This window comes from Caretta caretta, chromosome 7 (genome assembly GCF_965140235.1).
Source record: "Caretta caretta isolate rCarCar2 chromosome 7, rCarCar1.hap1, whole genome shotgun sequence".
Taxonomy (NCBI): Eukaryota; Metazoa; Chordata; order Testudines; family Cheloniidae; genus Caretta; species Caretta caretta.
The window spans coordinates 121777019-121789241 of NC_134212.1; the positions used below are offsets into that span (position 1 = coordinate 121777019).

Consider the following 12223-nt stretch of genomic DNA (forward strand, 5'->3'; position numbering starts at 1 on the left):
AAGGAAGTGGAATGATCGAGAGAACAGGTCATTAAGGGTTAAACATGTGCATGTGGGGAGGGATGGAATAGCAGCCACAGAACTGAGAGCTGGACAATAGGTCCTGTTCAAAATCACGAAGTGTGCAGCAGATGGAGGGGGGAAAAAAGTGACTATGGCCAATTTGATAGCAAGGAAACCAAGAGAGATACAGACTCAGCAGGCCTCAGAAGCATTCAGCTCAGTAGTGCAATTCTCTGTGGAGATTAATTTGATTGTATACAGCTTTTCTTAATGATCAGAACTTTATTGCAGTTAGTGTCACTTTTTGCAGCAGTTAATTCTGCATCCTGCGACAGTTCTAAGTGTTAATGCTTTGCCTTCATTAGCTTGCGGAAGACCCGGAGAAGATGTGCAATTTCTTACATGTCATTGAACTCCTTCTTGCCAGTGAAGGAGAGGCTGTAAAAAGGAGCCCAGCCCTCCCTTACCTAAAGATTGGTGGTTCTGAGATAGACCCAGGAATAAGGAACCTCATAGCTGCACTAGACCCAATGGAGGTCAAAATACACAAATCATAGAATAATAGAAATGTAGAACTGGAAGGGACCTTGATAATTCACATAGTACAGCCCTTTGCACTGAGGCAGAACTAAGAATTATCTTCTAGACCATTCCTGGCAGGTATCTGTCTAACCTGTTCTTAAAAAATCTCCAGTGATGGAGATTCCACTGCCTCCCTAGGTAATTTGTTCCAGTGCTTAAGTACCCTGACAGTCAGGAAGTTTTCCCTAATATCTAACCTAAATCTCCCCTGTTGCAATTTAAGCCCATTACTTCTTATCCCATGCTCAGTGGATAAAGAGAACAATTTATCACCCTCCTCTTCATAACAACCTTTTAGATACTTGAAGACTTATCTGAACACTCATCCACAAACCTCAACCGTGAGAAGTTCAAAATCCTTGGCATTAGCTTTAATGACTTCCTTTTTCTCTGCCTTGAGCTTTTTCCGCTTTCCTTGATCTTCTTGGATTCTCTTCCTTTTCTGGGATCCTTCTTCATTATGAGTCTAAGGCAGATTTTAAAGGGGGGGGGGGGGAGGGAGACAAGAGAATAGAAAGAGATAACTTGTGCTCCATGAAAGAAGAGCAAAATCATCAGTCATCCCAGATTAGGGGGAAATGCTAGAGTTAGGGAAGGAAATTCTATTGCAAACCTTTATGTTCAGTCATATATAGGTCTCTCAGAATTTCTCCCTTTGGGCTGAAACTTAACATACCTGGTTAAAGAATGAATATGTTTGACCAGTTTGAGCAAAACCGTTCAACGGCTTTTGAGTTAAAACAAGCAGAAAAAGACATTTCCTCCCCTTCTTCCTTCAGGGAAAAAAAAACAACCACCAGCTCCCTTGAGCCTTCATTTGCAGAGAAAACTCAGGAGTGACTGAGGGCATGTCTACATTTAAAACGCTGCATCGGAACAGCTGGATCAGTGCAGCTGTAGCGTTTTAATGAAGATGTTCTACACCAATGGGATAGAGCTCTCCATTGGCACAGTTAATCCAGCTCCCCGAGAAGCTCTCCCATCAACATAGCACTCTCCACAGGGGATTAGGTCCGTATAACTACGTTGCTATGGGGTGTAGATTTTTCACACTCCTGAGCAACGTAGTTATATCAATATAGGTCTATAGTGTAGACCACAACCAAACCTTAAAACCACAAATTAGCCTTGACATAGACCCTGATTCATCAGAGCACTTAAGGAGGTTCTTAACTTTCAGCACAGGAGCAATCTAAGGACATGTTTTAAGTGTTTTGTTGGATCGATGCCTGAGCCCTCAGTGAGGCAGCTCTGCATTGCTAAGTCTGAAACGATTTGTTTAGAAATAACAAAGTAACTGATATATTAAAATGGAGGGGGGGGTAGAAGAGGAGGTCATTCATCCTGTTCTTTTAGACACAGAAACATGAAAAAAGAAAAACATATCAGATCAAATTAACCCCAGCATAGCGCCACTGAATTCAATGCCCTTACACCAGTGTTGGATTTGGCCCACATCTCTCTAGAAGCTCTTACCTCTAAAAGCAGATCACATGCAATCAGACACCACTGAGATATTTCAAAGTTAAACCCTGATCAATTTCTAAGGTGCCACAAGTACTCCTTTTCTGGTTGCTTAATGGTTTGCCATCACATTCACCCAGAGTCAGACATCTGCCAAAAGTCATGAAAATCATGGATTCCATGATGATGATCAGTCACAAGTACTAAAATGAATGTTGGGGCTCAATCCTGCAGCTCTCACTCAGACAAAGCTGTCATGGCCATTGGGAGTAAGACCTACAGAATCAGGTCTTTACGCTAATTGGCAGTGGAATGGCTCTCAGAGAGTTTCATCCATCATGTGCACACAACTCACATCAAATAAGTTATCCTGCTCTATTGGTCGCCTGGGTGCTTTTCCCTCTGAAGGTTTTTTCTGGGTGCCACCTCGAGGGAAGTTTTCTTCCATGGATGCCATGTTTGCATTTCTATGGGGGAAGCAAAAACACAGGAGTGGAATCTGCAATTGTTGTGACATCAGAGTTTAAGTGACAGGAGAAGGAATTATCTTGGAAACTAAACAAAGATTCCTTTGGCTTTTTTAGTAAATGACAAAAATAAAATAAAATAAAATAAATATTGAATGCATCTAGAGGCTTAGAAGACAAAATATAGGCCTCTGAGAACACTTCAATGTACTTGAAAATGACAGTTATACACGTATTAGAGACAAAAGGTGGGTGAGATATCTTTTATTAGACCAACTACTGCTGGTGAAGGAGACAAGCTTCCGATCTTACAGAGCTCTTCTTCAGGTTATACACATATATTAGTCACCAGAACTTTTCACTAGGATCCTACTCACAAACATTACCATAACAGTCTTCAGTGACAACTGAGAACCTGGTATACCTGATGCTTTAAAACTTAGAAACTCGTTGAGGAGATCCCTAATAAAGGAATCATCTGCACACTTGTGTGCAACAGGTGAAGCAGAATCTCCACAGATGAGTAACAATACATGCCTTCAGACATATTGCCTGGGGCAGTGATCTTGTCAGATCTCACAACCCTAAGCAGTCAGGGCTGGTTTACACTACAGAGCCTTGGCCAGCACAGCTATGCCAGAAGAACCACCCTACTGTAGTAACAGCGTTGCCAGCAGGAGTAGCTCTTCTACTGACAGAGCTACACCCTCACCCCCACACAACATGAGCTGAGCCAGCAGAAGCACTCTTTTGGAGGCATAGATGTGTCTATGGAGGTGGCCAGCATAACTACATTGGACAGACGGCGTCATTTTTCGCACCCCTAACTGACACAGCTATACCAACAAAACTTTGTAGTGTAGGCCAGGGCTCAAACTAGCAGTACCACAGTCGCTGCAGGAATTGGTGTCGACACGTCAGTGGATGCGTGGGTGTAACTAACCCTTTTGAGTCAGTACTGAACCCGCATTTTAGCATTTTGTTGGGGGCCACTGGCTGCCAGTCATGTCATTTTTTAGATAAAACAGAGGTCCGGACCACTTGTGGTCAATTAAGATGCCACAGCTCTTCCCTTTGCACATGCACAAAGGCGGTCACACAGTCTCATAGACAAACTACACGTTAAGTCATTATATTTTACATAGACACACCCCCAACATCACCCCTGCTGCTTCAGCTGTATACAGTAACCCTCTTTACCGCCTGTCTAAACTGTTGTGAGGTGTTGTTATGCACCATTTCAATAGTTCCCCACCCCCGGGTATTTCAAGGGCAGCAGCAGAATACTGGTGAAAGGATATAATCAAGTAAACTGCTGTACTAATAAAAGCTAAATTCCCTTTAAGACAGAGAAACTAATCTAAAGTATATTACACTTCAGGCACACAGAAAAACAGGTCAATGGGAGCCAGGGCAAAAGGGAATAAACTGTTCTCTGGGCCACAGAACGGGGAGACCCCCCCCACCCTATTATGAGAATCGTTCGTCCCCAGCCCCGCGGGGAAACCAGCTCCCAAAGCGAGGGGATCGCAGCCCAGCGACCCGCCCGGCCGGGGGCTCAGTCCCCTCCCAGTCTCCAGGAGGGGACCCAATGCATGTGCTCCCGGCCTCGGCCAAGGCCGGCGGCGCTGAACTCAGCAGCTGGCAGGGGAGAAGGAGCCAGAGGGATCCCGCCCAGGGACTCCCCTGCTGGGGGCTGCGCGGCAGGGTCCCTTCTTCCCTCCCACCCCGAGCCGGGCCCTGGGGCGGTCCCCTTCGCTCCGTGCTGGGCCACGGGGCTGGAGCCGGGGGCGGGTTCCCTGGCCAGACTCCCTCACCTCGCTCAGCAGCACATGCGGGACACCATCGCCATGACCCGGAAGCACTACCCGGGAGCACAAGGTCAAGCGGAAACCTCTCGCTCACCGGGGCAAGAGCGGTCAGAGACGCGTAGTAACCATCAGGCCAATCCAGGGGGAGGGGGAGGAGCATCGGCTGATGGGCATCTTCCAAAGCCAATCCTCAATCCCCACTCTACGGCCTCGCCTACCGGAAGGACCGAGTGGTCCAATCAGGCGAGACATGTCTGCGCGGAGGCGGGATTTCCCGGCGCCATCTTGCCTGTGGACTTGGAGTCGGCGAAGGGCACCGAGCGGCGGCTGCAGGGGAGCGCGCGGTAGGTGGGGGCGGTTTCGGGCCGCGGTCTCTGCGCGCGTGACGAGCCCGGCGCGGGCGCCGCGGGCGCCTCTCCCCAGCGGGCGGCCCCGGGGTCCCTGGGCGGTGCCGTACCGCACCGCGGGGGGCTGCTGTGACCCCTTGCCTCGGGCGCGATTCCCATCGGGGCTGCCCAGGCTCCCTCTGCCGCCCGGCCGCGGGAGCGGATGCCCCCTGACTGCGCAGCAGCGGGTCTCGCTCCGCTTTGTAGCCGGCCTCGCAGACCCCCCCCCCCCCCCCCGCAGCCCTTGTCCGACCCTCGCCAACCCCCCCCCCCCCCCACACACACACACACACACCCCCGGGGCTGGGCAGCCCTGGGTTGGCACCGCCGGCCGAAGGAGACTGGCTGGAAGTGGGGCTGACCGGGGACCCAGCTCTGTGTCTGGGGGCGGGTTGCCCTTCCCCGAGCTCTCTCCCGGTCCCTGCCTCACTGGGTCGCTGAAGGCCGAGATCCGTTTGGCTCTTGCTGCCGTGGAAAGGAAACGGACTCAACGAAGCTGCCCCGAAAGCGTTTGTAGGTGCCTCGTGGAGCTGGGTCTGGATTCTCCTGGCAGCCCAGCCTTGTAGCTGTGCTGTCCCTTTTCCCTGAGAATAACCCACGGTCCAGTGTCGATCAACAGCGCTTTCCGCAAGGTCGGAACTGGGGAGGTGAAATTTCTCCCATTTACATTCGCGTTTGATTTACAGGGACTTGTAGGTACCGTCAGTCTCGTGCCGGGGACTGGGAAATGGGCTTCTTGTTGCACCTGGGATGGAATGAGTTGAGAAAGTGAAGTTGTGGGTGCACCTGGCTTTTTGGTGCAGCTAGCGGCAACGCCTGGCCTGGGTGGTGATGAAACCTGGAGGAGTGTGGTGCAGCAGAACTGGCTAAGGAGGGCACCTGGATTGTCCGAGAAGCAGAACCTACCTATTAATATCTTAGTTCCAAATGATCTACAAACTATCCCACATAGTAACTCTGTCTAGGACCTTTTAACAATAGGTTTCAGAGGAACAGCCGTGTTAGTCTGTATTCGCAAAAAGAAAAAGAGTACTTGTGGCACCTTAGAGACTAACCAATTTATTTGAGCATGAGCTTTCGTGAGCTACAGCTCACTTCATCAGATGCATACCGTGGAAACTGCAGCAGACTTTATATACACACAGAGAATATGAAACAATACCTCCTCCCACCCCACTGTCCTGCTGGTAATAGCTTATCTAAAGTGATCAACAGGTGGGCCATTTCCACCACAAATCCAGGTTTTCTCACCCTCCACCCTTTAGGAGGTCTAGGTCTAGGACCTTTTAACAATAGTGACTGTTGGTGTAAGATCCCCTATGAAAGGGAAAGGATGGGAAGAATGATGATCCTGCCTTTTCAAAGCTCTGCTGAGTTGGGGACCCTTATCCTTAGTCTGTAAAGCTACTGTAAATGCATTTTGGGAGCTCGCTGAAAGTTAGAGTTCTCCACTGCTGCATACCAAAAACTGGAGAAGGTCCGGGTTTACACCAGAGACATAGATTAGGAACAGAATGATGCATCGGCTGTCTTGATAGAGATGGAATCTGGTGATGAAGTTCTTCTGTGAGTAGCACTAGATGAGAAGAGGCACTTAGTGATAATGGAGTGACTTCATCTGGTGAACCACTAAAATTATGTGACAAGTTTGCTTTGGGCTGAACCCTAGTGTAAACACCAAACGTTTGTCCTGGGAAAAACTTAGAATTCCTAGACTAATACTCTACAGTAATATTGAGTTAACTGAAGTTAGTGCAGAATCACTAACCCATGCTTAGACGTGGGCAGGGACCAATAAAATGTGGTGGGATCCTTCAGTAATCTGGTATACTAATTTGTGGGATTGCTAGTCTGTAAACAGGAGGCATTTAGAACTGAAATAGCAGAGGTTTATCTTGGGTAGGGATTGTGGTGCATTGCTTTTTCAGTGAATCTGTGGCCAAGAATGTCAGGTTTTTCACGAACTCTGAGAAATCTTCATTTTCAAAAATAGGGAGAATGGAAATGTACATCTAAAAATTCAACCCAAAGGACTTCAAAAATCATAACCATGTTGCACAGATCTCTTGGTTTTCCCTTTCAGACATCTACAAAAACCCTCGGTATTTATCAGAGGGGTAGCCGTGTTAGTCTGTAGCCATAAAAACAACGAGGAGTTAGTCTTTAAGGTGCCACTTGCTGTTTTTGTGGATACAGACTAACACATTTATTTGGGCATAAGCTTTCATGGGTAAAAACCCCACTTCTGCAGATCTGAAGTGGGTTTTTTACCCACGAAAGCTTATGCCCAAATAAATGTGTTAGTCTTTAAGGTGCCACTGGACTCCTCGTTGTCCTCATTATTTACTAATTTGTCTTTATTTGCTTTCATATAGCTACCTATATCTTTGCCTTGAATCAGTTGCTTTCTTTTTCCAGATAGAGCAATCCTAAGTGCACTGGAATCTACTTGTGTTACGTATATCCAAGGCTCTGTTAAATATAATTAATTAAATTTCCAATAGCTGGCACTGGCAGCCCCAAATGTAAAACTTGCTGAGGCAGCACTCGAAGTAATCATTGCACTAGTCACCTGCTGAACTATCCAGCAGATACACCTGAATGTACACATACTAACTTGTCCTTCATTGCATCTAGGACCAGCAACCATGGCAGGACATGACTCTGGAACACAGCACAAGTTCACTGGTTTTCAGAAATACTTCAATTCCTACACCATAACAGGCAGAAGGAATGTATGTACTAGTTAACTTGCCCTTAACAGTCACACTTCAAGGGTGCTTTATAAGGCATCTAAGTTTAATTTTCTTTTTTCTTTCTAGTATGTAATAGCTACATATGCAAGCATTGCCATGATCATCTTATATTTCAAGCTAAGGCCTAAAAAACAAACTCCAGCAGTGACGGAAAAATAGTGGTAAGTGGCTGGTTTTTTATAGCACCCAAAAGAAATTCAGTCCCTACCCTCCCCTAGCAAGTAGGGGTGATGGCAGATGGGGAGAACAGGAGTGAGAGAGGCTATTAATGTAACCAGGTGATGATCACATGGTTCCCAAGCTTAGGCATGTGCATATCCTGTGGTTTAATTAAAGTTTAAAATTAATTCTTTAAAAATTGAGTCACTTATTGTGGACATTGTGAAAGTGGTAAGTTTTTGAAAGGATTTAAATGAGGTGGAGTGTCGGCAGTCCCAAATGCAATGCATTGCTAAAACGACCCTGTTGGCTTAAAGACATATTTAAAATTCTTCTCTTACTGCTGACTCCAAGAACGATTGATTAAAATAGGGAATCTTCAATCTAACTTCACTGCCTAGGCTATGTGCCTCTAGCCCAGGGGTGGCCAACCTGTCGCTCTGGAGCCACATGCTGCTCCTCAGAAGTTAATATGTGGCCCTTTGTGTAGCCACTGACGCTGGGGCTGGAGCTACAGGCGCCAACTTTCCAATGTGCCAGGGGTGCTCAACCCCTGGCTCTGCCACAGGCCCTTCCCACTCCACCCCTTCCCGCGCCCTCCCCTGAGCCTGCCAGGCCCTCGTTCCTCCTGCATGCCAGAAAACAGCTGATCTGGAGGTGTGTGTGGAGGGAGGGGGAGGTGCTGATCAGCACGACTGCGGGGGGTGGGGGAGAGGCACGGGGTTGGGGGGAGCGCATGGGGGGCTTCTGATGTATTACTGTGGCTCTTTGGCAATGTACATGGGTAAATTCTGGCTCCTTCTCAGGCTGGCCATGTCTACTCTAGCCATTTCAGCTTAGAGCTTGTAAAAAAAACTAGTTTCACTTTGGTTTAGTCACTCTTACCAATTCTGCAATCAGGCTGACTTGCATTAACAAAACTGTAGCATGTTTGGATTGCAAACAAACATTTCTCTGCAGTGTTTTTAAACAGTACTGGAGTAAAAAATTCTCAAGCATTTCTATTGGTCTTGAATTATATAAGTGGTGCTACCAGCCTCACTTTAAGGTTGCCTGACACTTCCCATAGAAATAGCCAGTTTTTAGTTGCTTGTAACTTTGCCATACTGTTTGGGGTTAAATTTTTCATGCTAGGTGTCTGCCTTAAACTTCAGCCAAAATCGTGCAGCAATTTTCTTGAATGAGGTGAAGGGAAAATGTATTTTCCCCAGGGCTTGTTTTGTTTTTTAAATAATTTCTGGCAACCTTTTCTTAGAATAGCGCTTGCACCCCACATGTTTTAGAGCAGTGACTTGAAACTTGGCAGGGAGGTGGCCGTTGTGTCAGGAATGTGCTTTCTGTCATCCCTGTGAAAATGTGCCTTTGGAAAAATGGCAATTTGCACATGCTCAGTAGAGACTTCTTAGACTTCATCACTAAATTACCCAAAGTCTTTCAGCACTGGGCATGCCCCAGCTTGGAGCTAAGCAGGACTGTCTCCCTGCAATTGCAGCCCTGGGCTGCTGTGGGCCAGGCTGGTTCTGGACACCTGAACTGAGAACAGGGAATCTTTGATCTCAAAGATGCCATTGCCGGGCCCAAGTAGCATGGAGAAAGATGCTGCCTGATTCGAATGCAGAAGGCAAAGTGGGACTAGAGGCTGGTTGGAATGGGAGAGGGGGACCTAGGCAAGAAGATGGGGACAGAATCAGTGGGGCAGGGGAAACTAGGTATGGGGAGAGGGAAGACAGATCTGATGAGCTGGGGTACAGGCAGAGAACCACTAGTGGCTGGGCAGACAAACCAAGATGGGAGGTCCAGAGGGGTGAAACTAGGACTTACTGGGCAAGGAGACTGGGACAAAAGACCTGAGGAGTGGACCTGGTACTGACTGGGTGTGGAGAATGGGACCAGGATGAGGAGCCAGCGCACACCCCTCCAGAGCCTTGAAGGGGACCCAAGAATCCTGAGTCTCACCATTCTCCTGCTGTCACCAAATATTTGAAACCCCCTGGCCAAGTCTCATCCCCCTCTAGTGCTGGTCACACAGAGGATGACAACCTCCTACTGCTATCAGTTACTCAGCTGAAGTAGCAGAAGTCCGTGCAGTGGTGATGAACCCTGCTGATTAACACTCACATGGTTCATTTGATGCTACATGATGGCATTTCTGTGTTTTTCAGTTTGCTTTTTAAAAAACTTAAGACACTACACTAAAAGAACATTGAAGTTGCAAAGGTCAAGTACTCAAAATTAGGAAATGCCCGAACTAAGGTTGCCTGCACAACCTTAATTTGGCCTCATGTTATGTTACCATTTAATTACATGATATTGTCTTTTCTCCCCTGCAGGACCCCTGCCTCATTCATTGCACAGAATGGATGTTAGTCACTTAACAAAATAGCAGCTCATTAGGTGAGCACTGTTTATTCTTGACCCTGAAAGAGGCAGGGGAAATGTGGTGCATTCTAATGCACAGGCGCAAGTGGGTTGATTTAAGGTCGCACAGGTAACCCTAATTCTGGCATTTCCTAATCTTGAGTGCTTGGCTTGGTAATGCAATGTTTTAACTTAGAGAGTTATCTGTTTCTCAGCCATAATGAAAGAATTAATTGTCTGATAGCCTTTTAAAAACCCTAAATTTGATATGAACTCTTTAAATGTGCTATGCAGTAATAGGAGTACTTAACTGCTGAATAAAACCATCACTTAACAAATGAACATAGTTTGACTTACTGAGCACATTTATCAAGACAAACTCTTGCATTCATGCAAAGCACTGTCCAGTCTGCAGTATGGAAAACCTAGTCCTTTAAAGAGAACTATCATGAAAAAGCTAGACTTGAAAACTTTGGCCTTAGTACATACAATCCTTGAAAAGATCTAGATGTAGAAATAGATCTGTGAAGTAGAGTTTAGGGGTATCGTGCTCAGCTGTCCACTGCATGACTGGCATTCTCTGCTCAAGACACATTGCAGGACATTCTTCTTAAAGTTGCTTACCTTAACATGGTTGTGGTTTGTTTGTTTTTTTTTGGGGGGGGGGGGGGGGGGAGAACTACCTATACTCAAGCTAGTAGCACTGAGCAACATTTGCTTGTTTGAAAGTTATGATATTAATCTAAATCTTTTCTCTCTTTGCAGGTTGCTGGTATGTGTGTTAGTGTTGGTCCTCATATTGCAATGGAAACAGGAATTGATGTACTATTATGTACAATTCAATAAAACAAACCAAACATCATTGTTCAATTATTTAATAGCAAAAATATAAGTTTGTATAAACTGGAGATGCAGTGACTTTTTTTAGCTCTTGAAACTATACTACTTTCCTGGTGGAGGTAAAGTGCTCTTGGACTATTTGTATAAAACATAAGGCTGACTCTTCATAGTTGAGTGAAAGAAGAATAATTAAAACCATCATAAAATGTGTCCTTAACACCAGTAGTAGCTCACTCATGACAGACTGTAAAGGTATTTAATAGAGCTTCAAAGGCTCTCTTGCTGACAAGTGGTGGAAGCAGGTCCTTAAAATTATTTTATGAAAACAAGTTTAGTGTTTGACATACTTTGGCCTTGATAGACTTGACTCTTACCCTCTCAGACAGCTTTCCTCTCTGTGTTAAAGGTGTTCAGACATTCCAACTTACATAATTCTAGTTTCTCCATGTTTTACTGCCTGCGTATATTGTGAGGTCCTGATTACTCTACTTCTCTAGTCACCCAAGGACAAGCTGGCTAGTTCTGACCATATGTAGCTTGCTCTGGCTACTCTCTTCAGAGCTGGTTGCTCAGTTCTTCTTTAAGGCCATTCTCCATTGGATTAGGGCCTCCCTTGTGGGGGTGGGTAGGTAGGTAACTGCCTAACCATGGAAACAGGAGAGCTACAGCAGGTGCTTGGCAGCTCTAAGGATAGCATCCAAAATCAGGAATCTGCCAGGAGCCAAACTAAGGACTGCAACTCCATGTAAGAACTGCCCCTTCAGCATCATCCTGGGGGCTAAAGTAGACCTAGTGCCATTGCTCTCACCTCCAGCATCACTGATTGAGTGGATTGCTTTGTTTCCCCACCTCAGTCTCATATTAGTTGTGATTCATTTTCACTATTGCTAACTCCAAGATTTCCAAAATCATAAGTTAACCAGAAATCTCATGGGAGCATTTTAAAACTCATGGTGTTTTAATCAAACATTTAAGATGTTTGGACTGTTTTGATAATTTAACCTGTAGGGGGAACCTACCTTCCCCTTGATGGATGAGCATTTGAGGATCAAAATTCAGTTTAAATGGACTCAAATGTAAGTCACCTCTCTTCCCCACCTTGGAGGAACATTTACCCTTTCCTAACCTCTGGGATGGGGGATGCTACCTTTCTCCATTTTCCCATTCACTATCTTCTCTCTCTACAATACTCAAACTCGATCTCCTAGGCCAAATTCATCTCCCATTTCCCTTCACTGCCATGCTCTGGCTGTACGTTCTTGGCTGCCTCATTAGTTCTCTCCTGTCCTTATCCTTTCCTCCCATGCTACCTCTACTCTTTCATGTTCCCCAGCCCTGCCCCTTGCTGCATTGTCATCAGGAGGGAATGAACCTGTGACACTGGTGCGAAACACCTG

General features: G+C 46.2%; 2 protein-coding genes across 6 annotated transcripts in view; one reads left to right on the top strand and one right to left on the bottom strand.

Annotated features, from left to right (window-relative positions):
• PDCD11 (programmed cell death 11) overlaps window positions 1-4463 on the bottom strand; it is a 44264-nt gene extending 39801 nt beyond the window's left edge. For 2 of the 3 annotated variants that reach the window (XM_075131092.1, XM_048858851.2), the window contains exons 1-3: window positions 4334-4463; window positions 2405-2516; window positions 920-1051 (exon numbers count right to left, since the gene is read on the bottom strand). In XM_075131092.1, coding sequence (XP_074987193.1) covers window positions 920-1051; window positions 2405-2506 — 234 coding nt within the window. In that variant the 5' untranslated portion in view covers window positions 2507-2516; window positions 4334-4463. Of the gene's footprint in view, window positions 1-919; window positions 1052-2061; window positions 2209-2404; window positions 2517-4333 lie in introns of those variants that run through there. The other variant, XM_075131093.1, reaches the window with a different exon arrangement.
• An 87-nt stretch (window positions 4464-4550) lies between these two features.
• ATP5MK (ATP synthase membrane subunit k) lies at window positions 4551-10848 on the top strand. Of its 3 annotated transcripts, XR_007357772.2 has the most exons (5): window positions 4551-4675; window positions 7351-7448; window positions 7536-7630; window positions 9959-10022; window positions 10752-10848. XR_007357772.2 is itself a non-coding variant. In XM_048858854.2 (4 exons), the coding sequence occupies exons 2-3, from the start codon at window positions 7362-7364 to the stop codon at window positions 7626-7628; spliced, it is 180 nt and encodes a 59-aa protein (XP_048714811.1). In that variant the 5' UTR covers window positions 4552-4675; window positions 7351-7361; the 3' UTR covers window positions 7629-7630; window positions 10752-10848. The 3 variants fall into 3 exon arrangements, 2 of the variants coding, with proteins under 2 accessions (XP_048714811.1, XP_048714813.1); XM_048858854.2 differs by lacking the exon at window positions 9959-10022 and having other exon boundaries at window positions 4552-4675; XM_048858856.2 differs by lacking the exons at window positions 4551-4675; window positions 9959-10022 and adding an exon at window positions 5180-5345.
• Window positions 10849-12223: the final 1375 nt, after the last annotated feature.

Bases quoted from the DNA above. Each gene is read 5' to 3' on its own strand.
- ATP5MK (XM_048858854.2), top strand. From the start codon at position 7,362: ATGGCAGGACATGACTCTGGAACACAGCACAAGTTCACTGGTTTTCAG. The intron at 7,449-7,535 runs GTATGTACTAGT...TTTTCTTTCTAG, and splicing joins CCATAACAGGCAGAAGGAAT to TATGTAATAGCTACATATGC.